The sequence below is a fragment of the Triticum urartu genome, chromosome 7, assembly GCF_003073215.2.
Source record: "Triticum urartu cultivar G1812 chromosome 7, Tu2.1, whole genome shotgun sequence".
NCBI classification, from domain to species: domain Eukaryota; kingdom Viridiplantae; phylum Streptophyta; class Magnoliopsida; order Poales; family Poaceae; genus Triticum; species Triticum urartu.
In genome coordinates, this window is record NC_053028.1 from 422,479,464 (window position 1) to 422,506,916 (window position 27,453).

The 27,453-nt window shown below is 48.5% G+C and overlaps 1 protein-coding gene across 1 annotated transcript; it reads right to left on the reverse strand.

The window, feature by feature from the left end:
* Window positions 1-938: 938 nt before the first annotated feature.
* Window positions 939-27,453, reverse strand: LOC125520535 (dicarboxylate transporter 2.1, chloroplastic-like). Its single transcript, XM_048685488.1, has 4 exons — window positions 26,562-27,453; window positions 16,596-16,909; window positions 1,673-2,121; window positions 939-1,305 (listed from the first exon to the last, which is right to left on the reverse strand). The coding sequence occupies exons 1-4, from the start codon at window positions 27,351-27,353 to the stop codon at window positions 1,190-1,192; spliced, it is 1,671 nt and encodes a 556-aa protein (XP_048541445.1). The 5' UTR covers window positions 27,354-27,453; the 3' UTR covers window positions 939-1,189.

Genomic DNA, 27,453 nt, shown 5'->3' on the forward strand with positions numbered 1-27,453 from the left:
TCATAGGCAAGCACCCGAGGTGACCCGTATGTGAGTTCTGTGGGGAGCACCACTTCGCATCATAGACCCGTTTATGAGTTTTGTGGAGAGCAAAATAGGCCAGCCCAGACAAAGGCCTGGTTAAAGCCCATGGGCTTAAGTCAAAACATAGGCGATTTGGCTCATGTAAGGCCCTTTAACGGCTGCTTGCATGTAGCCAATTTACGGCTCGGGTTCACATAGTTAGGACCTTCATGAATTCAGCTCCAGCACGTGGGCCTTTCAACATGGTTCTAGGCCGTTGATACTTTTGGCTCATGTGTGGTTTGTGGTGCCTCTGGATCAGTTTTAGACTATACTGCCTTTCAGCCCATTTACAATTGTACAACCTCTAGGACCTTTTACGACCCGTGATGAATTCGACCCATTTACAGCCCATGGTGTCTTTGGGCCATTTTCGGCCCGTGATGTATATCGGCTCATTTCCAGTCTGTTGTGCGTCTTAGCTAGTTTCAGCCATGGTCTCTTTCGACCTACACCCATTTGTATCTGGGCCAGTGTAGGCCCATGATCCATTTTAGCCCATTTACAACCCAAAGTATCTTTCGACGAGTTTGTGGCCCATGATGCGTGCAGTGCATTCCTCCTATATATGCCTTATGCGGTGCATTCCTTCTTTAGTACGCCGTTCTAATCAATGGATTTGGATAGCTCTCCTACCAACATTAAAAAAAAAAAACTAGCATCCCACACAGCTAGTGCCAGTTTTTTTTTTTGAATGAGTAGTGCCCATTCTTTGATGCGGCCAGTGTGGAGCTGCGGGCAGCTCTTCCAAGGGGGCTCCTCGCTCTGCTCCAAAATGCAGCCACCACTAATCAAGACAGAAGCTCTCCATTGTTGGCACACAAAAAAAGTCATTGCATACGCAATATCCACATCAAGAAAATACAGAGCTTCCAGATCTAAACTCATCCCTACATTGCATTTAGTTCTGCAAAATAGAGATACAATGCAGTCTTGAAAACTATGTGAACCCTTCTGGGTCTTCACAAATGTAGCATGTTCAAAGTTCTGAGCGGTGAACATCCCTCTCTTATTATACATTTCAACAGGCACCTCTGAAGAAAGATGAGCTCACTCCAAATGGTGAGCCACATAGGTTTCTGGTGCAGTAAAGAACAATTTCCATCAACTTACACCGCAGAAATCCTCAGTAAAGACCCAAGAATTTCCACCAAAATGTACCAACTACTCCCCAAATCAAAGCATTAATCGCTGCTGCTGTAAACCCCAGCTTGAATACATCAGGAAGGTCAACATACCCAGCTGCAGTGCAAAATAACAAGAATTTGGTTAAAGCCCTGATATGAGAAATCTAACAGTTAAATACATTAAAAAAAGGACTTCTTTAAATGTCAGCTTGTGTATATGGACTCGTGGTTTCCGAACGAGGCATTGGAATGGTGTTGTTCTATGCAACAATCTTGAAGGTGGTTTATACACTCCCCATACTTAAATGGAACGTTGCTTCTTTTTTTTAAGAAACAGGACAAACAACCCGATATATCAGAAAAATGGTTTTGTTTAGATGTGTTTTTACATTGAAACACCAAACTGGACAATGTAAATTGACAGGCATGTAACACACAAGTGCTTGTGAACATGCATAAATTTGAATCTCAAGTAAAATTACCTCCATAGTAAACCGCGGACTGCCCACTGCTATAATGTGTTAGTGCTCCAAAGAGATTTGAATTGTACGTCAGAGCAAGTGCTGAGAGTATAGCAGGAACACCAGCTGCTAGGTGCATGGCAAGAAACGCCGAGTATAGAGCTCCAACATGTGCAGTTTGGCTTGCAAATAGATAGTGAATAAAGAAATAGGAGGCCTGAAGAACACCAAATGCTGCAGGCCAACTCAATGAGAAAGACTGAAGAACCTTTGCAACACAGTTTGACATCCATGACACAATCCCGAGGTCAGTGAGCTGCCCTGCCATTCCCACTAGAATAGCAAACCAAGCTAAAGTGTCCCACGCAGACTTTTCATTCAAGCAATCATCCCAGTTCATCACTCCAAGTAGAAGAAGAATTGAAAGCCCAATCATTGCAGCAACAACACTCGACACACCAATAGCATCCCTGAAAAACAAAGTGTACAACAGTTCAACATGAAGCTATATTTTGAATAATAAACAAATAATTACACATTTCTATCTATTTGTAAAAACAGGCATGGTGTTGCACTTTTAAGAACTTCTGTCGCTGTTTTAGTTTCCTACTTCTAATCTTGTTGTCACCATGCTGCCTCTTACGAAAACATTTACAAAAATTCCATGCCATACAGAATGTGACTGCAAGTCGAGATTTTGGAAGCAAACAATCACATAATCCCTGCGCAGGAAGAACATAACAGTATTTCCAAACAATGAAGGCATAAGTAAAACTTAAAGGATTTCAGTTTTATTTACTACTACGATCAGGCAGCCAAGGTGGCAAAGAAGGCCGCAAAGCGAGCTGTGAGTGAAGCAAGGGGTCCGGACGTATGAGGAGCTCTACCAGCACTTAGACACGAAGGAAGGCGAAAGAAACATCTATAAGGGCCAGTTCTTTTGCTGACTTCTAGAATAAGCTGCCAACCAAATTTATTTTTTTAGAAGCCTACCAATTAAGACTTGACTAGTAGGCTTCCAAAAAGAAATTTTGGTTGGGCTTCCAGAATAAGCTCGGTAGGGGGCAGCTTATTCTAGAAGCCCAAAAAAGCCGCCAAAAGAACTGGCCCTAAGATGGACAAGATCCGAGAGAGGAAGGCGAAGGATGTTGACCAAGTCAAACACATCAAGGACGGAGCAGATCAGCTCCTGGTGAAGAACGAGGAGATTAAGCATAGATGCGGGAGTACTTCGACAACTCCGCCTATGTTGTCTCAACATAGCTGGTCCCAAGCCCGGGTAAAGGAGGAGGGTTGTGATAGGCTTGGCGAGCCAACGTGAAAAGTCAGCCACTCTTATTGGAGATGAAACTCAAAAGATTTTTGTTGCTCTCAGCGACGCGCCACATCGGAGCCCGGGTGTGCTGTCAAATGGGCAAGGGCCGCCCCCCCCCCCCCCCCAGCCCGCCGTATCATGATCTGGATACGGTGGCAAGTGAGCAAGGATCGGGTCGTCGCATCCTTAGTGGCGCGCTACGTCGACGCCCTGTTGTAGTGGAAAATGAGCAAGGGTCTTCGCATTTGACTCGACGAGTGCGAAGGGTAAGGAAGCTAGCTGAGCCTAGGAGGGTCTGTTAGGTAGCTGGAACGTAGGGTCCTTGACAGGTAAGCTTCGGGAGCTAGTTGATATGGCGGGGAGGTGTGGATATCCTTTGCGTCTAAGAAACCAAATGGAGAGGACAGAAAGCGAAGGAGGTGGAGGATACCGGCTTCAAGTTGTGGTACACGGGAACAGTTGCAACCAGAAATGGAGTAGGCATCTCGCTTAACAAGAGCCTCAAGTATGGATTGGTGGTCTGGTAGACGTCAAGAGACATGAGGACCGGATTATCCTGGTCAAGCTGGTAGTTGGGGACTTGGTTCTCGATGTTATCAACGAGTATGCCCCGCAAGTAGGCCACAATGAGAACACCAAGAGGGAGTTCTGGGAAGGCCTGGAAGACATGGTTAGAAGTGTACCGATTGGCGAGAAGCTCTTCATAGGAGGAGACCTCAATGGCCACGTGGGTACATCTAACACAGGTTTTGAAGGGGTGCATGGGGGCTTTGGCTATGGCATCAGGAATCAAGAAGATGTCTTAAGCTTTGCTCTAGCCTACGACATGATTGTAGCTAACACCCTCTTTAGAAAGAGAGAATCACATCTGGTGACTTTAAATAGTGGCCAACACTCTAGCCAGATTGATTTCATCCTCTCGAGAAGAGAAGATAGGCGTGCGTGCCTAGACTGTAAGGTGATACCTGGAGAGTGTTGTACCTCAGCATAAGCTGCTGGATGCTGACTTTCGCTTTCTGATTCGTGTCAGCGTGATAAGCATGCCAAAGTCGCTAGAACAAAGTGGTGGAAGCTCAAGGGGGAGGTAGCTCAGGCGTTCAAGGAGAGGGTCATTAAGGAGGGTCCTTGGGAGGAAGAAGGGGATGCGGACAATGTGTGGATGAAGATGGCGACTTGCATTCGTAAGGTGCCTCGAAGGAGTTTGGAGTGTCCAGGGGAAGGAGAAGCGAAGATAAGGATACCTGGTGGTGGAATGATGATGTCCAAAAGGCAATTAAAGAGAAGAAAGATTGTTTCAGACGCCTATACCTGGATAGGAGTGCAGACAACATAGAGAAGTACAAGATGGCGAAGAAGGCCGCAAAACGAGCTGTCACTGAAGCAAGGGGTCGGGCGTATGAGGACCTCTACCAACGGTTAGGCACGAAGGAAGGCGAAAGGGACATCTATAAGATGGCCAAGATCCGAGAGAGGAAGACGAGGGATATTGGCCAAGTCAAATGCATCAAGGACGGAGCAGGCCAACTCTTCTTGGTGAAGGACGAGGAGATTAAGCATAGATGGCGGGAGTACTTCGACAAGCTGTTCAATGGGGAGAATGGGAGTTCTACCATTGAACTGGACGACTCCTTTGATGAGACCAGCATGCGTTTTGTGCCGCGAATCCAGGAGTCTGAGATCAAGGAGGCTTTAACAAGGATGAGAGGAGGCAAGGCAATGGGCCCTGATTGTATCCCCATTGAGGTGTGGAAAGGTCTCGGGGACATAGCGATAGTATGGCTAACCAAGCTTTTCAACCTCATTTTTCGGGCAAACAAGATGCCAGAAGAATGGAGACGGAGTATATTAGTACCAATCTTCAAGGACAAGGGAGATGTTCAGAGTTGTACTAATTACCGTGGAATTAAGCTGATGAGCCAACAATGAAGCTATGGGAGAGAGTCATTGAGCACCGCTTAAGAAGAATGACAAGCGTGACCAAAAATCAGTTTGGTTTCATGCCTGGGAGGTCGACCATGGAAGCCATTTTCTTGGTACGACAACTTATGGAGAGATATAGGGAGCAGAAGGACTTGCATATGGTGTTCATTGACTTGGAGAAGGCCTATGATAAGATACCGCGGAATGTCATGTGGTGGGCCTTGGAGAAACACAAAGTCCCAGCAAAATACATTACCCTCATCAAGGACATGTACGATAATGTTCAACAGTTAGGTGTGGCGGAGATGCGTATGTTGAGATGGATGTGTGGCCACACGAGGAAGGATCGAGTCCGGAATGATGATATACGAGATAGAGTTGGGGTAGCACCAATTAAAGAGAAGCTTGTCCAACATCGTAAGAGGTGGTTTGGGCATATTCAGCGAAGGCCTCCAGAAGCTCCAATGCATAGTAGACAGCTAAAGCGTGCGGAGAATGTCAAGAGAGCTCGGGGTAGACTGAATTTGACATGGGAGAAGTCCATTAAGAGAGACCTGAAGGATTGGAGTATAACCAAAGAACTAGTTATGGACAGGGGTGCGTGGAAGCTTGCTATCCATGTGCCAGAGCCATGAGTTGGTCACGAGATCGGGTTTCACCTCTAGCCTACCCCAACTTGTTTGGGGCTAAAGGCTCTATTGTTGTTGTTGTTGGCGGGAGTACTTCGACAAGTTGTTCAATGGAGAGAATGAGAGCTCTAGCATTGAACTAGACGACTTCTTTGATGATAACAACAAGCGTTTTGTGCGGCGAATGCAGGAGTCTAAGGTCAAGGAGGCTTTAAAAAGAATGAAAGGAGGCAAGGCGATGGGCCCTGATTGTCTCCCCATTGAGTGGAGAGGCCTCGAAGACATAGCAATAGTATGGCTCACTAAGCTTTTCAACCTCATTTTTCGGGCAAACAAGGTGCCAGAATAATGGAGGCGGAGTATATTAGTACCAATCTTCAAGAAAAGGGGAATGTTCAGAATTGTACTAAATCCATGGAATTAAGCTGATGAGCCATACAATGAATCTATGGGAGAGTCATTGAGCACCACTTAAGAAGAATGACAAGCGTGACCAAAAATCAATTTGGTTTCATGCGTGGGAGGTCCACTATGGAAGCCATTCTCTTGGTACGACAACTTATGGAGAGATACGGGGAGCAAAAGAAGAGCATGCATATGGTGTTCATTGACTTGGAGAAGGCCTACGATAAGATGTCGCGGAATGTCATGTGGTGTGCCTTAGAGAAACACAAAGTCCCAACAAAGTACATTACCCTCATCAAGGACATGTACAACAATGCTATGGAAGTGTTCGAACAAGTGATGGCAACACTGATGACTTTTCGATTAAAATAGGACTGCACCAGGGAGCTTTGAGCCCTTATTTTTTTGCTTTCGTGATGGATGAGGTCACAAGGGATATACAAGAAGATATCCCATGGTGTATGCTCTTTGAGGATGATGTGGTGCTAGTCAATGATAGTCGGGCGGGGGTTAATATAAGATTAGAGCTATAGGGACAAACCTTGGAATCGGAAGGGTTTGGGCTGAGTAGAACTAAAACCGAGTACATGAGGTGCGGTTTCAGTACTACTAGGCACGAGGAGGAGAAGATTAGCCTTGATGGGCAGGTGATGGGCAGGCGGTACCTCAAAAGGACACCTTTCGATATTTGGGGTCAATGATGCACAAGGATGGATGAAGATGTGAACAATCGAATCGAATCAAAGCCGGGTGGATGAAGTGGCGCTAAGCTTCTGGTGTTCTCTATGACGAGAGAGTGCCACAAAAGCTAAAAGGCAGGTTCTATAGGACGGTGATTTGACCTGCAATGTTGTATAGTGCTGAGTGTTGGCTGACTAAAAGGTGATGACATGTTCAACAGTTAGGTGTAGCGGAGATGCGCATGTTGAGATGGATGTGTGGCCACATAGGAAAGGATCGGGTATGGAATGATGTTATATGGGATTGGGGTAGCACCGATTGAAGAGAAGTTTGTCCACTATCGTCAAAGATGGTTTGGGTATATTCAACGCGGGCCTCTAGAAGCTCCTATGCATAGCGAACGGCATGATGATAATGCCAAGAGAGTCAGGGTAGACCGAACTTGACACGGGAGGAGTCCGTAAAGAGGGATTTGAAGGACTGGAGTATCGACAAAGAACTAGCCATGTACAGGGATGCATGGAAGCTAGCCATCCATGTGCCAGAACCATGAGTTGGTTGTGCGATCTTATGGGTTTCAGCTCTAGCCTACCCCAATTTGTTTGGGACTAAAGGGTTCATAGTTGTTGTACGAGGGGAGCAAATATTTGTTTGGGTACAAATGTCAGTTAGGTGCAACCAACAAAAATGCATGACTTCTATAGTTGAAAACAAAACGACGCATACCTTTTTCAAGACAATGGAATTAGTTTTAAACCCGTTGAACTTTACGTCAGACTGATAAAGGAAACTTCATAAAATTCTGGAGGGAACAAATTTCTGTACCATAAGAGCATCTCCAATCGATGATGTGGATGAAAAAATAACATATTTTAGCACCACCAGGGGCAAAATCGGTGCTCCAATAGATGATGTAGATGCAATTATTTTTACTAGAGGGATAGGGCATGGTGTAAAATGTTAGGAAATATGCAACTTGTATTCCCATGAGGCCATAGGCCGATATATATATACATGTACAGGTGTGGAACATATGCAGGAAACCCCTCATACAACGGGATAAATACAAAGGGGTACATGACTTATATTATAACTAACACCCCCCCTCAAACTCATGGTGGATGAACAACACTGAGTTTGGAGAGATAAAAGCCATGTTGTGCTCTAGTCTGAGCCTTCGTCAGGAAATCCGCAAACTGTAACTCGGAAGGCACATACTAAAGAGCAATAACCTGATCCTGCACAGCAGCGCGCACATAGAAAGCATCAACACCAATATGCTTGGTGAGCTCATACTTCACAGGATCGCGTGCAATGCTGATAGCACCTGTACTGTCAGATAAAAGCAGAGTCGGTGTAGTGACAGAAACACCAAAATCCTGAAGTAACCACCGTAACCAAGTCACCTCTGCCGTCAAAAGAGCCATTGCTCGCAACTCAGCCTCGGCACTCGAACGGGAAACTGCAAGTTGTTTCTTCGTCTTCCAGGCAATGAGAGAACCACCAAGAAAAACACAGTAAGCAGAAAGTGAACGGCGATCGGAAGGATCACTAGCCCACGTAGCATCCGAATAGGCCTGGAGCTGTAAAGAACTGGAGCGAGGAAAGAATAGACGGTGAGAGATCGTGCCTCGAAGATATCGAAGAACACGAAGGAGATGACTATAGTGAACCGAGGTGGGGGCAGAGACAAACTGACTCAGAATATGAACCGGATAAGAGATGTCCGGACGAGTGACAGCTAGATAGACAAGACTGCCAACAAGATGACGATAACGCGTCGGGTCAGGGAGAGGATCACCATCAGTAGCACGGAGGTGAACATTGAGCTCCATAGGAGTCTCAACAACGCGCTCGTCAGTAAGAGCAGCACGAGCAAGAAGATCCTGGATATACTTTTCCTGGGATATAAAAAAGCCATCAGAGGTAGAAGAGACTTCAATCCCAAGAAAGTAGCGAAGGGGTCCAAGATCAGACATAAGAAACTGCTCACTAAGACGGGCCTTTACAAAGGCAATATACTCGGGGTCATCCCCCGTGATGATCATGTCATCAACATAAAGAAGAAGAGTCCGACCACAAGGAGAAAGGTGAATAAACAATGCTGGATCATGAGCACTTGCTAAAAAACCAGCAGCAGTGATCACAGAGGCAAAGCGGTCAAACCAGGCGCGGGGGGCTTGCTTAAGACCATAGAGAGAGCGACGAAGACGACATACCATGCCATCAGGAACAGAATACCCAAATGGTGGCTGCATGTACACCTCCTCACGCAGCTCACCATTAAGAAAGGCATTCTTAACATCAAGCTGAGATATAGACCAGTGGCGTGCAGAGGCAACGGCAAGAAGTGTACGAACAGTGGTCATATGAGCCACAGGAGCAAAAGTCTCGTCATAATCACGACCATGCTCCTGCTGAAAACCACGAGCCACAAGACGAGCTTTGTGACGCTCAAGAGAACCATCAGAGCGAGTCTTAACCTTGTAAACCCACTTACAAGTGATCGGACGGACTCCGGGAGGAAGAGAAACAAGATCCCAGGTACCAGTGCGTTCAAGAGCAGCAATCTCCTCTGCCATCGCAAACTGCCATTCAGGATGAACAACAGCCTGACGGTAAGAAGTCGGCTCAAGAACAGCAGCACCAGCGGTGGGAAATCCAAAGCGATCAACAGGCGGACGAGGACGAGAACGCAAGCCATAAGTAGGCTGAGAGGAAGATGACGACCCATCCACAGAGGCATCGACTGGTCGTGGACGACGAGTGTAATGCTGAGGAAGAGATGGAATAATAGAAGGAGGAATCGGCAAGGTAGAATCAGGGAGTGGCGACGAAGAAGTCACTGGAGATGAAGGTGTAGAATCCGGTGACAGATTGGGAGAGGAGACCGGGGAGGAAGTCACCGGAGATGAAGGTGGAGAACCCGGTGACATGCTAGGCGAGGAGACCGGGGAGGATGGTGGCTGCAAGTCAACTAGATGTGGAGAAGGAGAGGAAGTGGAACGGAGAGGTACAATGTCGGCGGGGGTGATAAGTGAGTCAGGAAAAGTGAGGAAAGAGATATCCTGCACTGAAAAAGTCGAGGAAGATGGGCGTGGGTAGAAGGGACGAGACTCTTTAAAAGTCACATCTCGAGAGATACGCATCCAACGACCAATAGGATCCCAACAACGATAGCCCTTATGCTCATCACTGTAGCCTAAGAAGACACACTCAACAGACTGAGCGGTCAGTTTGGTGCGTTCGCGAGGGGCAAGAAGAACATAGCAAACACAACCAAACGAGCGAAGCATCGAATAATCGGGAGAACGATCAAAAAGTCGCTCGAAAGGAACACCACCCTGTAGAGCAGCGGAAGGCTGTATATTGATAAGATAGGTGGATGTGGAGACGGCCTCAGCCCAAAAATGAGGCGGGAGAGAGGCAGCAATCATCAATGCACGAGCCGTCTCAAGAAGATGTCGATGCTTTCGCTCAGCCACACCATTCTGAGCATGAGCACCAGGACAAGAGAATTGAGAGAGAGTCCCGTGCTCAGCAAGAACACCACGCAACATCTTAGAGATATACTCGCCAGCGGAGTCAGCACGAAAAACACGAATGGGTGAAGAGAACTGAGTATGAACCATGGCAGCAAAACGCTTATAAATAGACAACACCTCAGAACGAGAAGTCATGAAATAAAGCCATGTGTAACGAGAGAAATCATCTATGAAAATAATATAGTATTTATGACCACCTTTCGAAGCGAAAGGGGCCGGACCCCATACATCAGAATGGACTAAATCGAAAGGACGCTTAGACACGGACTCACTATGTGAATATGGTAACTGAATCTGCTTGCCAAGACGACAACCCTGACACTCTAAAGAGACATCTCCTGAGACAGACCCCAGAAGGCCTCGACGAACTAAAGAAGACAACCGAGAACCACACAGATGACCAAGTTGATGATGCCACTGCTGGAAGGAACCAGTGACGGAGGCAACAGAAGCGGGAGAACTGGCGATGGTGGTGGCAGCAGAAGGAACATGAAGCCAGTCCAACTCCCAAAGACCCTGAGAATCACGGCGGCGAGGGCCAGCCCCAACCAGAGTGTGCGTGTGACGGTCCTGGACAGAACAAGAGTCAACGTCAAGGATGACGCGACAACCAGAATCCGTAAGTTGACCAGCAGAAAACAAATTCATGGTAAGTCGAGGAACATGAGCAACATCAGGAACAGAATAAGAAGGAGTAGTAAGATTGCCTCTACTAGCAACAAAAAGGGGAGTACCATCAGCAGTGAGGACATGAATAGGAGAATCCAGTAATCGAAGAGAGGACAAAGTGGAAGAATGAGAAGACATATGAAAAGAAGCTCCAGAGTCCAGAACCCATGGGGATGTACCTGACTGTGTAGAGGGTGATTGCTCAGTGCGGGAAGCATCAGTCACAGAACCAGCAGTACCCGTCGAGGAAGAACCTGAAGCCGCGAGCAGACGCTTAAGTCGCAGAATATCCTGCTCAGTCAAAGCAATGGCTGAAGCTGTCGAGGTAGATGACGAAGTCCCTGAAGATGATGAGCGAGCCTTGCGCAGGTGTTTCTTCTTCGTGTAGCACTGAGACTCAAGATGACCATCATTGTTGCAATAGGCGCAATGTGGACGGGGGCGACCGGAGCCTCCAGAAGGAGTGGGCAAGAGCGGCGGAGCACTCGAGCGAGAAGTGGTCGATGGAGCAGGTGGCGTAGGAGCACGAGTAGCAAGCACAGAGGGAACCTCCAGCAAACCAGCACCACGTAAGCGAGTCTCCTCAGCACGAATCTCAGAAAGCGCCTCCATGAGAGAAATACGGCCACGAGCAAACAACTGAGCACGCCGGGGCTCAAACTCCTTACGGAGCCGAGACAGGAACTCATAGACGCGATGAAACTCCAAATTGGCCTGGACAGCCTGGCAACAGGGGCAGGTACGACACCCAACACTACGGAGAGAATCAAGCTGGCGCCAGATAGCAGAACTCTGTGCATAGAAGTCATCAACAGTAGAGTCACCCTGCTGAAGAGCATGCTCCTGACGGATCACAGAGAGGTATAAGGCATCACCAGAGGGCTGATAGCGCTCACGAAGACGGGTCCACATCTCAAAGACAGTAGGAAGACCCAGAAATTCAGAAGCAAACTGAGGCAGAACACTAGCAGTGAGAACAGCTGCAGCACGAGCATCATCATCAAGCCACTGGGTGTAAACAGACAGAGCACCATGATACGTCTGAAGAGCCTCCTCATAAGCCAAAACCCTCTCATCATAAGCACGATCAGCAGCCTCATCAGCAAGCTTAGCCGCATCCTTGGCGACCTGATTAGCATCCGTAGGAAGAACCGATGGAGTTGGCGGAGTAGGGGCCACCGGAGGAACTGGACGTGGCGGACAGCAGACCTCGCCAGAAAGAACACCCCAAAGACGGATGCCACGCATGTGAATGCGCATGAAGCCAGTAAACTCGGTGTAGTTAGTACCATCAAAGATCACCGGACAGCGAGGGACAGCAACATAGCCCGATGCAGCAGACATTTTTTTTTTGGAACCGACTAGAGATAGCGTACGAAGACACAACCAGCAGCAGAACGACGGAGATCAGCGGCAGAATCCGGCAAGGGCGGCGAAAATCGGTAGCTGGTGGCCGCCGCTCCAGAGCAGAAGGCGATCCAGAGGGTTGGTGGCAGGGCGATCTGGTGGCTGGAGCGAACCAGGAGTGCACGAGCGCGATCGATCCAGAGGGTTGGTGGCGGGGCGATCTGGTGACTGGAGCGATCGATCGGGAGAGGCCCGGGGCGAGCGCGGTCGGGAGAGGCCCGACTGCGGGGCGATGGCGACCAGAGGCCCAAGGCCCGACTGCGGGGCGGGGCAGAGCGATCGGTTCGATCGGGAGACCTGGCGAGGGAACGGAAGACGGCGGCTCAACGCGATCGGATCGATCGGGAGGAACAGAGGAAGACCGCGGGGCGAGGCGGGCAGATGAAAACCCAGCGGCCGGCGGCAGGAGCGGATCAATGGCACGAGTTGCAGCATGCAAAAAATTGACCTAGCTCTAATACCATGTTAGGAAATATGCAACTTGTATTCCCATGAGGCCATAGGCCGATATATATATACATGTACAGGTGTGGAACATATGCAGGAAACCCCTCATACAACGGGATAAATATAAAGGGGTACATGACTTATATTATAACTCTAACATAAAATAGGCCACCAAGTGATGCAAATTTGCATAACTTGTGTCGCTCGAGCAAAACTTGTGCAGTCGTGGCGTAGCCCAACTGCCGCGTGGAACATTCCTACGCCGCTCCTGCCGCCCGCTCGTCCACCCGACCACCGCTGCCAGCAATTTTGCAAGGGAAGGCTGCGGCCGCCGCTCGTCCATCCTCCCCTGAGTTCGCTGCGACCCCATCCAGCCGCTGAAGGTCCTGCCGCCGCGCCATGTTTTGTCCGATTCGGCTGTTGGCCAGAGCGCCGACTCTCGCAGCTCATGGCCGTTGTCCGGGATAGGACTTCTGGCCACCGGTGCTACCGCGGGCAGTCGCGCGACCGCCATGATTTTGGTCGGCGCCGCCGGCACCATGTCACCAAAATCACGGGCAGCCCCCAACCGGCACGCGTCAACGAGGCGTAGAAGAGGCCTTAGTGAGCGTCTCGTCGCCAGCACGGCTACCATCTTTGCTCCGACGAGCAGCCGCCCAGTTTTCTCCTCCTCGTGCACAAGGTGTTCGACAAATATTGCACAAGATAAAAATATCCTAAACCTGTCATGGTTTTTTTAACGTGCACGAAAGAAGTACTTTCATGGAGATTTCCGTATTGTAGATGAGCTCATGTGACTCCTCTGTTTGGGATGATTCCTCATCGGATGAGGAATATGATTTGGCCGACAAAGAGGACACTATTTCGCTCGTGATTGCTTTGCTCTTGATGATGCACAAGAAGAGGCCGAAGCATGGCGGTTCCATGTTTGGCCGTGAGCACACGAAGAGAACAGCTCGAGGCTCACGCAAGATTGATGGGCAACTATTTTACTCCTAAACCAGTTTTTTCATAGAGGTACTTTCAATGCCGGTTTAGGTTTAGGATTGATTTGAAATGATTTGGTTCACATATGTATGAAATTGTGGAGCGGCTGTTGTGCGGCTGCTCTATTTTACATCACCTCTTGGAGCGCTAGTGCCCTATTTTACATCATCTATCGGAGTTGGAGGTTTTTGGTGATGTAAAATAGCACTTTTAGGTGATGTAAATTTTACTCGAACCACAATTTGGTGCCCTATTTTACATCATCTATTGGAGTCTAATGATGATAGTTTGTTATAACTGGAGACGTCATCCAGGGGCAACCCGTCAGCACCACCGATCGTGAGCTAGACAGTCATCCCCAGTATCTTAATTAAATAGTGCCTAATTCATGTTAGGTCCCTCTTAGTTTCGACAACTGGACACAACTACAAAGTCAGCAGAGCCAACCATAGAAGTATTTGTAATCATGTGATGTGTATGTGTGTCTGCTTTCACAAAAGGTGTAACGTAATAAGAGAAGCAGCAAGATATGCAGTTCGTGAAACTGCAAGCAACACTGCAGATAACAAGTAGATATAAATGGAGACAAACGCACCATTAGTCATATTGCTTACGCAGGATGAGTACTTTAGTCACAGAACTATTAGATTGTTAAATAGCGGTCGCATTTGTTTATGAGCAAACAGATCACATACCCTTTTGCGGAGTAACCACAGCTGACATGGCATGCTGATGAGGCCGTCTTTTTACAAAATAAACCCTGATAATATCTTTAGAGTGGTTTAATGTGCAACTTAAACCTCCCTCTTCCCCTCGCGCTCCTAGCCATGGCTCGGTGGCGCTCATGCTCGCCGCCGCATGCCCTCTTGTCCGACAGCACAGCGTGTCGCCGCCCACGGCACTGGGGTTCAGGGGCTGGCCGTTAGGGCTGTAAAAAAAGCTTGGGCTCGTCATGTTGTTCGAGTTTGATTCGTTCCAGGCTGGATTCGAGCTTGGCTTGAGAGCTAAACAAGCTGAGCTCAAGCCTGATGTGAAGCTCACGAACCTGGCGAGCTCAAGCTTGAACGGTTCGCAAAGGCTCGGTAGAACGAGCATGCTCAACGTTCCAGCTCTTTCAGCAAATAACTGTAGGCCCAATGTTATCATACCCCTGCCACTACTACCTGATATGCACAAGTCTGGGCACCTCACGGGACTTCACTCCTGAGGCAATGAAGCCTTTTGCAGCCTAGTAACTCATCGTTAATGCATGTGCGTTGGAGCACTCCAGTTCATACCACATCGGTTGCTGATACAGAGCACGGCAGAGCTCCAGCAATAAATAGAGGCTTGTGTTGTTGTCATCTTGGCCAGTATACTCTAATTTGTGCCGTCTAACAGATGTGCTGGTTGAATTTGTTAAATATAAAAAATAAAGAGTTCTGCAAGCTTGTAAAGCCTTCAGCTAGTAGAGCGCAACCTCATGCCTAAGCTCACGACCCGAGCTCGAGCTAACCTTTTGGCTTGTGATGGAAATCGAGCTCGAGCTGAGCCTGGGTGGCAGCTCGGTTTGTTTACGGACCTACTGTCCATGCTCGGCGCTAGGCAGGGCCATGGAGCAGCCCATGGCGGCCCTGGACGGGTCCGTGAGCTACGAGGACACGCACGCCAGTTTGCCCATGGCGTCCACAGGAGTGGAGGTGGCCGGATTGTCACTGGATGTGAGCACAGACGGTGCCAATGGAAGGCATGTGTGGCAGTGACGAACACAGCGGTGATGGTCCGCAGAAGTCATGGAAGAGGTCTTGGGGGCTGACCCACAGCTACGCAGGGGGCATGCAAGTCGTGGAACACGCTCGGAGTCGTCGTCGTACTCGACAAAGGCATAGCCCTTCCCTTCCCCATTGCACCATGGGCGGCGAGGTGGACGGAGAGGACCCGGCCGATGAGCTCGTTGGCGTCACAGACCTCCTTCTCCGTGGTGTCAAAGGGGTTGTGACAAGGACACGGACGGCACCAGGGTATAGTCAGCAAGGCCGAAAGCCAGCCCAGCGACCCTAGCATGGCCGGACTGGCGACTCACGTCCGGCTCCTAGATGGGATGTCTCATCATCTCGATGGACAAGTCAACCAACCAGCTCACCCAGCAAGCCAGGGTCCGCTGTGACCCAGTAGCCCCCACCAACTTGTAAACCGACCCGAGCAATGTAACCCTAACCTGACCACATATATAAGGAAAGTTATAGGCCTCTCGAGAAACAAGAGATTCATCTCAGATCATTCTACACACCACTAGCGAGATCTATGGTTCCTCACCTAACCCTTCAGCTCCCACCTCTGCAGCCACCGTGGCGCCCCTTGTACAACCCTAGCTGAGATGTCTCCGATATCCAGCCGGCACACTAAGCAATACATTTCAGCAGCAGGAGTAGAGTATTGTGTGTCGCCATTCTGATCTACCACTCGTAGACCCCCGATAGTTACTATCGGATCAGAATGCTGACATTATGTTCTCGACGCGCACGACACGGCTACACAAATAGGTGGAGGAAACTGCGATGATGTCATCGATTGACAACTTCAGTCGAAGTCCCTTTTTTAAGTGCGTCGTGCCATAAGTCGGTTTCGCAGCCTCATCAACCTCGTGGAAGAGAGAGGGGTTTAATTTGCACTAAACGACACTAAAGCGTCATCATAGTTACTTTTAAAAAAAATACAGCCTCATGGCTGGGAGCGTGAGGGGAAGAGAGGGGTTTAATTTACATGTCACATGTTTGCTCATAAACTATAAGTCTTGTGGCCACTTTAAAATTAAAACATTCTTAGACTACACATATCACATGAGCTGTATGACTAATGATGCGTTTATCTCTTGTAAATCAATCATAAATCTGAAGTATATTGCTAGTAGGTAAACTCAGTGCAGAGAAATACTTTAGTCAAAAAGACATAAATCTTACCCAAAAATCCAGAGTGAGACTGCAAGAATCATTGTAGCAACCATGACCCATTCATTTTTTGTCACTGGGCCCATTTTCTTTAGTTTTTGAGCAGCTAATGCAGGGGCTTCAGGAGTGTCCTTTATTTCTGGAGGGAATATTTTGTATAGCAAATAAGGTGTTGCTAAAAGCGAAATGATGGCAGGCAAACTTGCAACCTTGAACCATGATATCCACGGGCTTGCAATTTTGACACCAGCCTCCTCCGCTAACTTCAAACACAAGAGATTCTGCGCAGCAGCGGTCAGAAAGAGAGCACTGGAGTTGCCAGATGCCTGTCAAGCAGCAGAAACCAACACGACACTGTTATTGGTAGTTTTAAAATTCAAGCTAAACGGTTAAGAAGTGAAACAGAGATAAATTATACATGCAACCACTCTAGAAGCAACACATCAGAAATTCTGGGAGTATATCACAGAGAAACGGCACCAGAACTTCCAAACTTAAAGAAGGATTGTTGGTTGCCCATGGTTTACTTTGAAACTCAGATTTCTCCACCAAAACATCGACATACTAAAGCATATCTTATCCTTCCATATTATCATTATTTTAATGATTTAGTCTCAGTATTCCACTATGCATAGGATCGCACCAGATCCTCTACGCACATACCCAGAAACAGCTCCAGATCACACAAAGAGCAGCGGACATTACAAAACCACACTTCAAGACCTTCATTATTAAAGGGAAGCTTAGGTAGCAAAGGTATAGGCCCTTCCCTATTATGAGGAAGATCAATGATAATGCTTATGTGATAGATCTTCCAGGCGAGATGGGCATACAATGTTGCGGACTTGACTCTCTTACCACCCAGAAGAAGCGCTATATGAAGATAACTCAAGGTCGAGTTACAAACAACCAGGGGAGAATGATGAGGAACAATAGAGGAAAATAAAAGAAGAAGAAGAAGAGAGCAAACTTCTAGATACTTCTCAACAACAACAACAAAGCCTTTAGTCCCAAACAAGTTGGGGTAGGCTAGAGCTGAAACTCATAAGATCTCGCAACCAACTCATAATTCTAGCACATGGATAGCTAGCTTCCACGCACATCTGTCCCCTCCAGTATTTTCTTTTCTTAACCTAGCTACTGTTTTCTAGAGTCTTCTAGATATAAATGGAATATTGTATCTTAAGTGATGTTTTCTAGAATGTTCTAGCTACAAGTAGAATTTGGGATGTGAAGACTTCCCAAAGTCCTATAAATAGAGGTCCTCATCTCTAACTTGTGACAAGGCTATGTACCCCCCACTACCTATAATAGAACTTGGTATTCTTATCTAAGATCTTGGAGTAGATCTTGTGCTCAAGGAGTTTTGGACTAAACTCCTGCTGCCACATTGGCCTATTTGGCCTCTAGAGCGATATCTAAGGAGCACATTGAAGTAGTTCCTTCAACACTTGTGTTGCACACTGTGTAGGAGCAACCAGCAAGGTGGAGTTGTTCCTCCACAACCTTGTGCTGCTTCAATTTCCCCCCTTCTCTTTTCTTTTTCCACATACCCAACAACACGCTTATACAAAACACTCGCAGACTTTTTCAGCACCAGTGCCAGTTTATTAATTTGATGGTGTCGTCTACTCAGATGAGCTCTACAGCGCAACCTTGTGTATAAACATCAAATATCTAAAATTGCATCCTTAGTGATGGACTTTTAGACTGAATATCCAATATAATACTCCAAACTTGATGTTGAACTACCATGCCCAATGCAAATCTAAGCAGCTTTCTTGCGCAGTCTGAAGAATCTACTACTGACATAGCCCTAATTATTGAAAAGTAGATAAAACCAGACGATAATATTCTTCTCTGCTTTGTTGAGAGGGGCCGAGCCCCTTTATATTGTTGTAAATAAAAATATCAGCTATCAATCAGAAGGTTCCTGGTTCTCCATGTTGTATAAGCCAGAGCACCAAGAAATATTGAAGATCAAAGACATGAAAAGAAAGGTCAAATGCCAAGTCAAATGGCAACCTAATGATAAAGAGACCCAAGAAAGTATGAAGCCCATTAACCCCACTCATGCACATCCCTCATGGACCAAAGAAGATTGAAATAACCTTCCTCTTCTTTTTGTTTGTAGGGGCATTTAGTTTTTTCTACAATAGACTCTTTTGCCCATGCTTTCCCTCCCCACCAGGGGTAGTGGTGGTCATTTGTACAAGGCCTTGAGCCTATAAAAGGCACCACATGGATCATTTGTAACCTATCTCTCATTTGGAATAAGAGAGCTCTCACAACAGGCAAGACCTTGGCTTCCTTTTGAGACGACCGCTTAGGCAATCGGGCCAAGTGAATTTCCCTCCGAGCCCAGGCTCGGAACGGAAACATCACGTAGAAAGCTTACCACGTGTCGAGGATTCAGCCTACAACACGGGGCCGGGTATCGTAACGGTACTCGGGGGTCCACCCCTCAACGAGATTAAGCTTCACTCGATCAGGAGGCATGGACAAACCCAAAAGAAAACACCTCTCTCCAGTATACGTCGACCGGTTGCATAACCAATGTGTATGCCCGTTTTTAAGGTTGATGAATGCGATGCTTGCTAGCATTGTGCCACGTCGACTCGATCAACGACAAATATCTACCAAGACTATTCAAACTTCAGATCGAATATATAGCAGACAAGACTTGATCGACAAAAAAACACCTTATGTGGTTTTTCATTAAGCAACATATATAGTACATAAGACTTGATCAACAAGCTGGTAAATCTATTCAAACTCTAATACGATCTCTAAACTAACTAGACTCTTTCTAACAAACTTGCTTAATCAATCAGGACTCTGGTTAAGGGATAAGAGCAAGACTCCATGTTTGATGGGCTGGTCCACTTATCATCTCTCCCTTTCTTCAAGGAACCTTGGGTACTACTAGTTGTGGAGCTATCTTGGTCGTAGTCATCAGCCTCGATGAAGAAGAGCCACGCACAATGATGACCACCGAACATAAATCTCGTTGTGCTACCAACTCAGTTGGGGTGAGGCACCAAACTTGCCATGGCAGCGTTCACTGGAGTGGTCGACGATGTTGTGCAAAGGCCCAACGACGACGTTCTACCAACTCAATTGGGGTGAGGCGCCAAACTTGCCATGGCGGCATTCACTGGAGTGGTCGACGATAGAACAAGTGCTAGTGGTGCTGGAAGTGGCGGTATTGGAGTTGCGTTGATCATGGGAGGGTCGGAGGGGCCGCTCAGAAGGCTAGTGTAGTAATGTTGCGAGGAAATGCCACTGCTCATAGGCCTTGGTGAAGGAAATGGCGGTGTGGACGTCAGATGGTCGTTGAAGCTCGATGTCAAAGCGAAGACCATTAGGCAAGCCTACTTTGTACTAGTACTGTTGTTGGGACGGTGTTAATGGCTCATTGTTGCAGCACTTGAGCGCTAGAAACCTGTTGGTGTAGTCAACGACCAAGGAAGTGAATGGGAAACGTGCCAACTCACCCAAGGGATTTGCTCGACGTGATGGCCCAAACTGAATGTGGCAAGCCTCCTTGAACTGTTCCCATGGCCAACTGTCGAAATTGTGCTCGAGTTGTAAGTACCAAAACTGGGCATCATTAGTTCATGTGTTGTCCATGAAAAAACTGCTCAGACCTATTGAGGCAACCAAGAGGATCAAGCAAGACAGCATATGTTGGGAAGTCGAGCTTGTGGAAGCGGAGCATGCCGGAACCTAAACCAAAGCCAAGGTAATGGTTAGGCAGGGGCGAGGGAGGTGATGGGCAGGGTGGATCCATAGATGGGTTGTGGAAGGGGGCACGGCCATACTGGTGTAAGGAATCAGTTGGTGGCTGGAGGCGTGAAGGCGGTCAAGGCGGCAGAGATCTGCGCCTGGTGATGGTAGAGCTGTTGTTAGTAGGTGGGCGACAAAATTGGGGCGGGATTGGGGGTAGGATTTGAGTTGTAAGGTGAGGGTGCGAAGTGGCCCAAATTGATGTTAGGAGGCAGCTGGTGAGTAAGGAGATGGCTGGAGGTGGTAAAAGGGGAATGGTTGCTGGTGGTGGTTAGCAGGAGTTAGCACAGGGTTGTGTTGCGACAGCAAGCAGCCGGTTGATGGCAGGAAAGCGAGGGGTGGTTGGGGTGGGCAATCGATGATTCCCCGCTCGAGAAGGGTTGGCGAGGGGGGCACTAGGGGCACATTGTCGCCGGGGAGGAGGGCCTGGGACAGGGAGGTGGTGTAATGGATGGCCGCTGCAGCCGTGGGATCTAGTGCCACGGGCAAGGCAGCAGCCATTGCTCGAGGGCCGTCACTAGCCCGGCAAGGAGCGTCTGGTCCTCTGCTCGTTGGCGCGTGAAGGCCTCCAATTGCTTCATGATGCTCTTCATCTGCTCCACAGCCTCGATCTCGATTTCTTTGCCCACCATCGTAGATGGCTCAAGTACCAAACTGGAATAATCTACTGATGACATAACCCTAATTATTGAAAAGTAGATGAAAGTAACAACACTATTTCTCTTTGCTTGCTTTATTTACAGGGTCGGCCCTTTTATACAGTAGACAAGAGTTGACCGACAAGCCGGTAAGTATATTCAAAGGGAAATGTTCTAAAACAGCCGGATGATTTTGGGCTTCGTAAGCCGCGTCGTGCGCCGTGTGATCGCACGCCATCGTGTGGCGTGGAGCCTCTGGCCTTCGCGTGAACACCTATCGTGACGCGTTTAACAGGTTCTTTTTACTTTTACTTTCACTTTCACACATAGTGCTTAGCACGTCCCCACATATTTACGTGACGCTACCAACAATTTCAAGAGGAAGTACATAGCCAGCACTAAACAAGGATTTCAGAATGCCATATATTTGACGTTGATTGTAGGTCTTTGTTGGATTTTGGTACTAGCAAGCACATGGAGTCATGATTTGCTTAGATATAGCAATGCTTAGAGTAGCGTTCCTGCCACCGTCATGGCCGTCGAAACATATATACCACCGCAACATCATCGGAGCAGTCGGGCTGATGTCATAGCATCATTGAAACAGCCATCCTATCATCGAAGCACTGCTACGGCTGGGAAGCACGATGTTACAGCATCGTCGAAGCAATCGAACCATCGTCGGAGCATCATCGTGGTCATCAAAGCACGCCATCGCAGCATTGCCGCAATCGTTCAAAGAACGCCGTCATCGCGGTTCGCCGCAAGATAGTCGTTAGTGTTGGAAGCATGCCGTCACAACATCATCGAAACAGTCGGCGTGCCGTCGTGCATCGTTGCGACTACTGAAGCACTCGCCGCTGCCGTCAAAGCGTGTCAATGCAACATCATCGAAGTACCCGTGTTTACATCGTAGCATCACCGCGGCTGTTAAAGCACCCGCCGTGGTGGTCGAAGCACGCCATCACAACATCATTGAAGCAGACAACTTGTCGCCGTAGCATCACTGCTACCTTCAAAGCATGCGGTCGCAACACCGTTGAAGCAGATGGGCTGTCGTCGCAGCATCACCGCGGCCGCGCGCATCGTGCCATCGCCACAGCCGTCGAAGCATGACATCGCAACATCGTTGAAGTGGCCAGGTTTTCCTCACAGCACACCTTGTAGCATCACCGCCGCCGTCGAAGTAGTCGGGTTGTTATCGCAGAGATGACCGTCCAGCGTCGCGACACTGCTCGCACCCTCACACTACGCCCGCAACAGTCAGACAACCCGTTGCGACACTTCGCTCGCAACAGTCAGACAACCCGTTGCGACAATGTTGTCTCTGCTTGCAGCGCGTCTACCTTCGTATGCAGCAGCCACTCTGTCGATTGTCTATGAAGCAGCTGGTGTCGTTGCATGAGAATGGATGACTTGCTATTTTTTTATGAGCGCTGCTACATGGACGACCGTTTGTGCATGATTTTCAGACGACAGAGATCTACAACCGTTTCGGGAGCTAGTTGATGCAGCGGTGAGGAGAGGTGTTGATATCCTTTGCGTCCAAGAAACCAAATGGAGAGGACAGAAGGTGAAGGAGGTGGAGGATACCAGCTTCAAGCTGTGTACACGGGGACGGCTGCAAACAGAAATGGCGTAGGCATCTTGATCAACAAGAGCCTCAAGTATGGAGTGGTAGATGTCAAGAGACGTGGGGACCGAATTATCCTAGTCAAGCTGGTAGTTGAGGACTTGGTTCTCAATGTTATCAGCGCATATGCCCCGCAAGTAGGCCACAATGAGAACACCAAGAGGGAGTTCTGGGAAGGCCTGGAAGACATGGTTAGGAGTGTACAGATTGGTGAGAAGCTCTTCATAGGAGGAGACCTCAATGGCCACGTGGGTACATCTAACACAGGTTTTGAAGGGGCGCATGGGGGCTTTGGCTATGGCATCAGGAATCAAGAAGGAGAAGATGTCTTAAGCTTTGCTCTAGCCTACAACATGATTGTAGCTAACACCCTCTTTAGAAAGAGAGAATCACATCTGGTGACTTTTAGTAGTGGCCAACACTCTAGCCAGATTGATTTCATCCTCTCGAGAAGAGAGGATAGGCGTGCGTGCCTAGACTATAAGGTGATACCTGGAGAGTGTTGTACCCCAGCATAAGCTGGTGGTTGCTGACTTCCGCTTTCGGAATCGTGTCCAGCGGGATAAGCGTGCCAAAGTCGCTAGAACAAAGTAGTGGAAGCTCAAGGGGGAGGTAGCTCAGGCGTTCAAGGAGAGGGTCATTAAGGAGGGCCCTTGGGAAGAAGGAGGGGATGCGGACAATGTGTGGATGAAGATGGCGACTTGCATTCGTAAGGTGGCCTCGGAGGAGTTTGGAGTGTCCAGGGGGAGGAGAAGCGAAGATAAGGATACCTGGTGGTAGGATGATGATGTCCAGAAGGCGATTAAAGAGAAGAAAGATTGCTTCAGACGCCTATACCTGGATAGGAGTGCAGACAACATAGAGAAGTACAAGATGGCGAAGAAGGCTGCAAAGCGAGCTGTTGGTGAAGCAAGGGGTCGGGCATATGAGGACCTCTACCAACGGTTAGGCACGAAGGAAGGCGAAAGGGACATCTATAAGATGGCCAAGATCCGAGAGAGGAAGACGAGGGATATTGGCCAAGTCAAATGCATCAAGGACGGAGCAGGCCAACTCTTCTTGGTGAAGGACGAGGAGATTAAGCATAGATGGCGGGAGTACTTCGACAAGCTGTTCAATGGGGAGAATGGGAGTTCTACCATTGAACTGGACGACTCCTTTGATGAGACCAGCATGCGTTTTGTGCAGCGAATCCAGGAGTCTGAGATCAAGGAGGCTTTAACAAGGATGAGAGGAGGCAAGGCAATGGGCCCTGATTGTATCCCCATTGAGGTGTGGAAAGGTCTCGGGGACATAGCGATAGTATGGCTAACCAAGCTTTTCAACCTCATTTTTCGGGCAAACAAGATGCCAGAAGAATGGAGACGGAGTATATTAGTACCAATCTTCAAGGACAAGGGAGATGTTCAGAGTTGTACTAATTACCGTGGAATTAAGCTGATGAGCCAACAATGAAGCTATGGGAGAGAGTCATTGAGCACCGCTTAAGAAGAATGACAAGCGTGACCAAAAATCAGTTTGGTTTCATGCCTGGGAGGTCGACCATGGAAGCCATTTTCTTGGTACGACAACTTATGGAGAGATATAGGGAGCAGAAGGACTTGCATATGGTGTTCATTGACTTGGAGAAGGCCTATGATAAGATACCGCGGAATGTCATGTGGTGGGCCTTGGAGAAACACAAAGTCCCAGCAAAATACATTACCCTCATCAAGGACATGTACGATAATGTTGTGACAAGTGTTCGAACAAGTGATGTCGACACTGATGACTTCCCGATTATGATAGGACTGCATCAGGGGTCAGCTTTGAGCCCTTATCTTTTTGCATTGGTGATGGATGAGGTCACAAGGGATATACAAGGAGATATCCCATGGTGTATGCTCTTTGTGAATGATGTGGTGCTAGTTGACGATAGTCGGACGGGGGTAAATAGGAAGCTAGAGTTATGGAGACAAACCTTGGAATCAAAAGGGTCTAGGCTTAGTAGAACTAAAACCGAGTACATGATGTGCGGTTTCAGTACTACTAGGTGTGAGGAGGAGGTTAGCCATGGCCAGGTGGTACCCCAGAAGGACACCTTTCGGTATTTGGGGACAATGCTGCAGGAGGATGGGGGTATTGATGAAGATGTGAACCATCGATTCAAAGCCGGATGGATGAAGTGGCGCCAAGCTTCTGGCATTCTCTGTGACAAGAGAGTGCCACAAAAGCTAAAAGGCAAGTTCTACAGGACGGCGGTTCGACCTGCAATGTTGTATGGCGCTGAGTGTTGGCCGACTAAAAGGCGACATGTTCAACAGTTAGGTGTGGCGGAGATGCGTATGTTGAGATGGATGTGTGGCCACACGAGGAAGGATCGAGTCCGGAATGATGATATACTAGATAGAGTTGGGGTAGCACCAATTGAAGAGAAGCTTGTCCAACATCGTCTGAGATGGTTTGGGCATATTCAGCGCAGGCCTCCAGAAGCTCCAGTGCATAGCAGACAGCTAAAGCGTGCGGAGAATGTCAAGAAAGGGCGGGGTAGACCGAATTTGACATGGGAGGAGTCCGTTAAGAGAGACCTGAAGGATTGGAGTATCACCAAAGAGCTAGCTATGGACAGGGGTGCGTGGAAGCTTGCAATCCACATGCCAAGCCATGAGTTGGTTGCGAGATCTTATGGTTTTCATCTCTAGCCTACCCCAACTTGTTTGGGACTAAAGGCTTTGTTGTTGTTGTTGTAGAGATCTACAACCGTTTATCACGTATGTATTGCATGCAGCAGCCATCGATGGGAGCATCGTGCAAAAATCGTCTGTCAAACAATCGTGTGCATAGCAATTTCGTTTTTTTATTAGGCAATGGGTGACTTGCTACGGAACTGATATGAGATGACTTTGCTACTTAGCTGAACAAGAAGCTTCACTGTGTCATGTGTGCGTAGCTTTATGTGAAAGAAGTACCCGCGAGTCGCGACCCGCACCCTCCAAAAGAAATGAATCGAACAGGTTTGACGGGTGGATCGGATGGCTTATAATACGGGCTGGCAAGACGATCGAGTGGCTACCGACCCGGCTGATCCCACACACGGATCAGCCGGATGATTCCTAGCATCCGCCCTACTCAAACTCTAATACAATCTAAACTGATTGGACTATTTCCTAAGTCCTAACAAACTTGCTTAATCAACCAGGACTCTAATTAAGGAATAAGACTCCATCATTTGATGAGCTAGCCCACATAACAGAGTCAAATTCCAGTAATTATGAAGAACCCTTAATTAATAGTAAAAATATATAGACTCCATGACCACAACTATCTGTTGACCGTGTAAACCCATTCAAACAACACTAGTACAGCCTACATGTATCAAGTTCTGCCCCTGACACGGTGTTTAACGCAGGTAGCTAGCATACTAAAAAATGCCATGCAAACCAGATCTTGTGATACAAATGCCACATATTTTCCAATAGTTTCAGAGTGAAGGTGCTTTCAAGTATAAGAATGATCCAGAACGCATGCTTCTGGATGCAATGAGGAAGCAAACAGAACTCTTGATTAATAATAGCAAGACAGAAATTTTCGCACAAGAAATTATAATCTTAGGAGTATAATAATTATTACTAAGATCCATCCTACTTGCTTGTCAGCATATGGACAACCCATGTGACGCAATGAAGAACTCATTCTGAGCACCCCCATAAGCAATGTAGTATAGAGATAAAATGGTAATTATGTATTCTATCAGGATATGAGAAACAGAACGTGATCCTAGCTATGAGCGCATATCACGGACTCAGCGATCTCGGGAAAAATTGATGACCATCTGGGCAAAATGCACCTCCAAGATTACAATGATTCATCAGTAATATCTTAAATTCGTAAATAAAAAGCGCAGTCTTTTGGCATGTGCGTCAGTAAATTGTAGTGTACCTGCAGCTGAGACTGGACAAGGTAGGCACCCAGTTTCTTCGCTGATGGATCATTCGGCTTGCTGCCGGCCGATAGCGACAGCGACTTGACAATGGGAAGGAACACCCCTCCAGCCCTCGCCGTGGTGCTGGGCATGGCCGGCGCGATGCATGCCTCACTGATGGTGAGACCGTAGGATAGGCCCAGAGTGCTTCCACCCAACCACTTGACGAAGTAGGTAGCAACGCGGTCGCCGAGGCCGGTCTTGACGAACCCCCGTGCAAAGAAGAAGGAGATGACGATGAGCCAGATGACCTCGTTGGTGAACGCCCCGAACGCCGCGGTGAAGGGGAGCGTACCCGTGGCCACGGTAGCAGTGAGGCCGAGGAATGCCCACGCGCCGACGGGGAGCGGGCCGAGGACGAGCCCTGCGATGGTGGAAAGGAAGATGGAGAGGAGCTGCCACGCCTGCGGAGTCACCTCGGGGGGCCGCGGCGCCAGGAATCGCACTGCGAGGCCGACCGCGATGGAGGCGATGAGGGGGAGCAGCTTCGCGCCGGACGAGGCCGCGGCGGGGGCCGGCGCCGGTGCGGGCTCGGTGTTGGGGCTTGAAGCTTGGGTGGCGGACGCGGAGGCCAGGAGAGGATGGAGGTGGCGGCGAGGGGCGAGGGAGATGTGAGGGGAGATGGGGCGGCAGAGGGAGAGAGAACTAGTGGAGGGCTGCAGCTGGAGATGGCGGCGGCGTAGGTGGTTGTGAGGAGTGGGGAGGGGGAGAGCCGGGCGGTGGGACACCGCGAGGTGTAGGCGCTCCATTGGCACCCGGCTGTGCACGGCGGCGCGAGCGGCCGAGCGGAGGAACCGGGGGTCGGATACTGGTGACTGTGGCCTTCGGAGAGCTACGGGTGAGATTGGT

Excerpts from the sequence above, each read along its gene's own strand:
- LOC125520535 (XM_048685488.1), bottom strand. The coding sequence starts at position 27,353 with ATGGAGCGCCTACACCTCGCGGTGTCCCACCGCCCGGCTCTCCCCCTC. Across the intron at positions 2,122-16,595 it reads GTCTCACTCTGGATTTTTGG|GGATGCTATTGGTGTGTCGA; the intron begins GTAAGATTTATG and ends TTTGTTTTTCAG. Across the intron at positions 1,306-1,672 it reads GTCCGCGGTTTACTATGGAG|CTGGGTATGTTGACCTTCCT; the intron begins GTAATTTTACTT and ends TTTGCACTGCAG.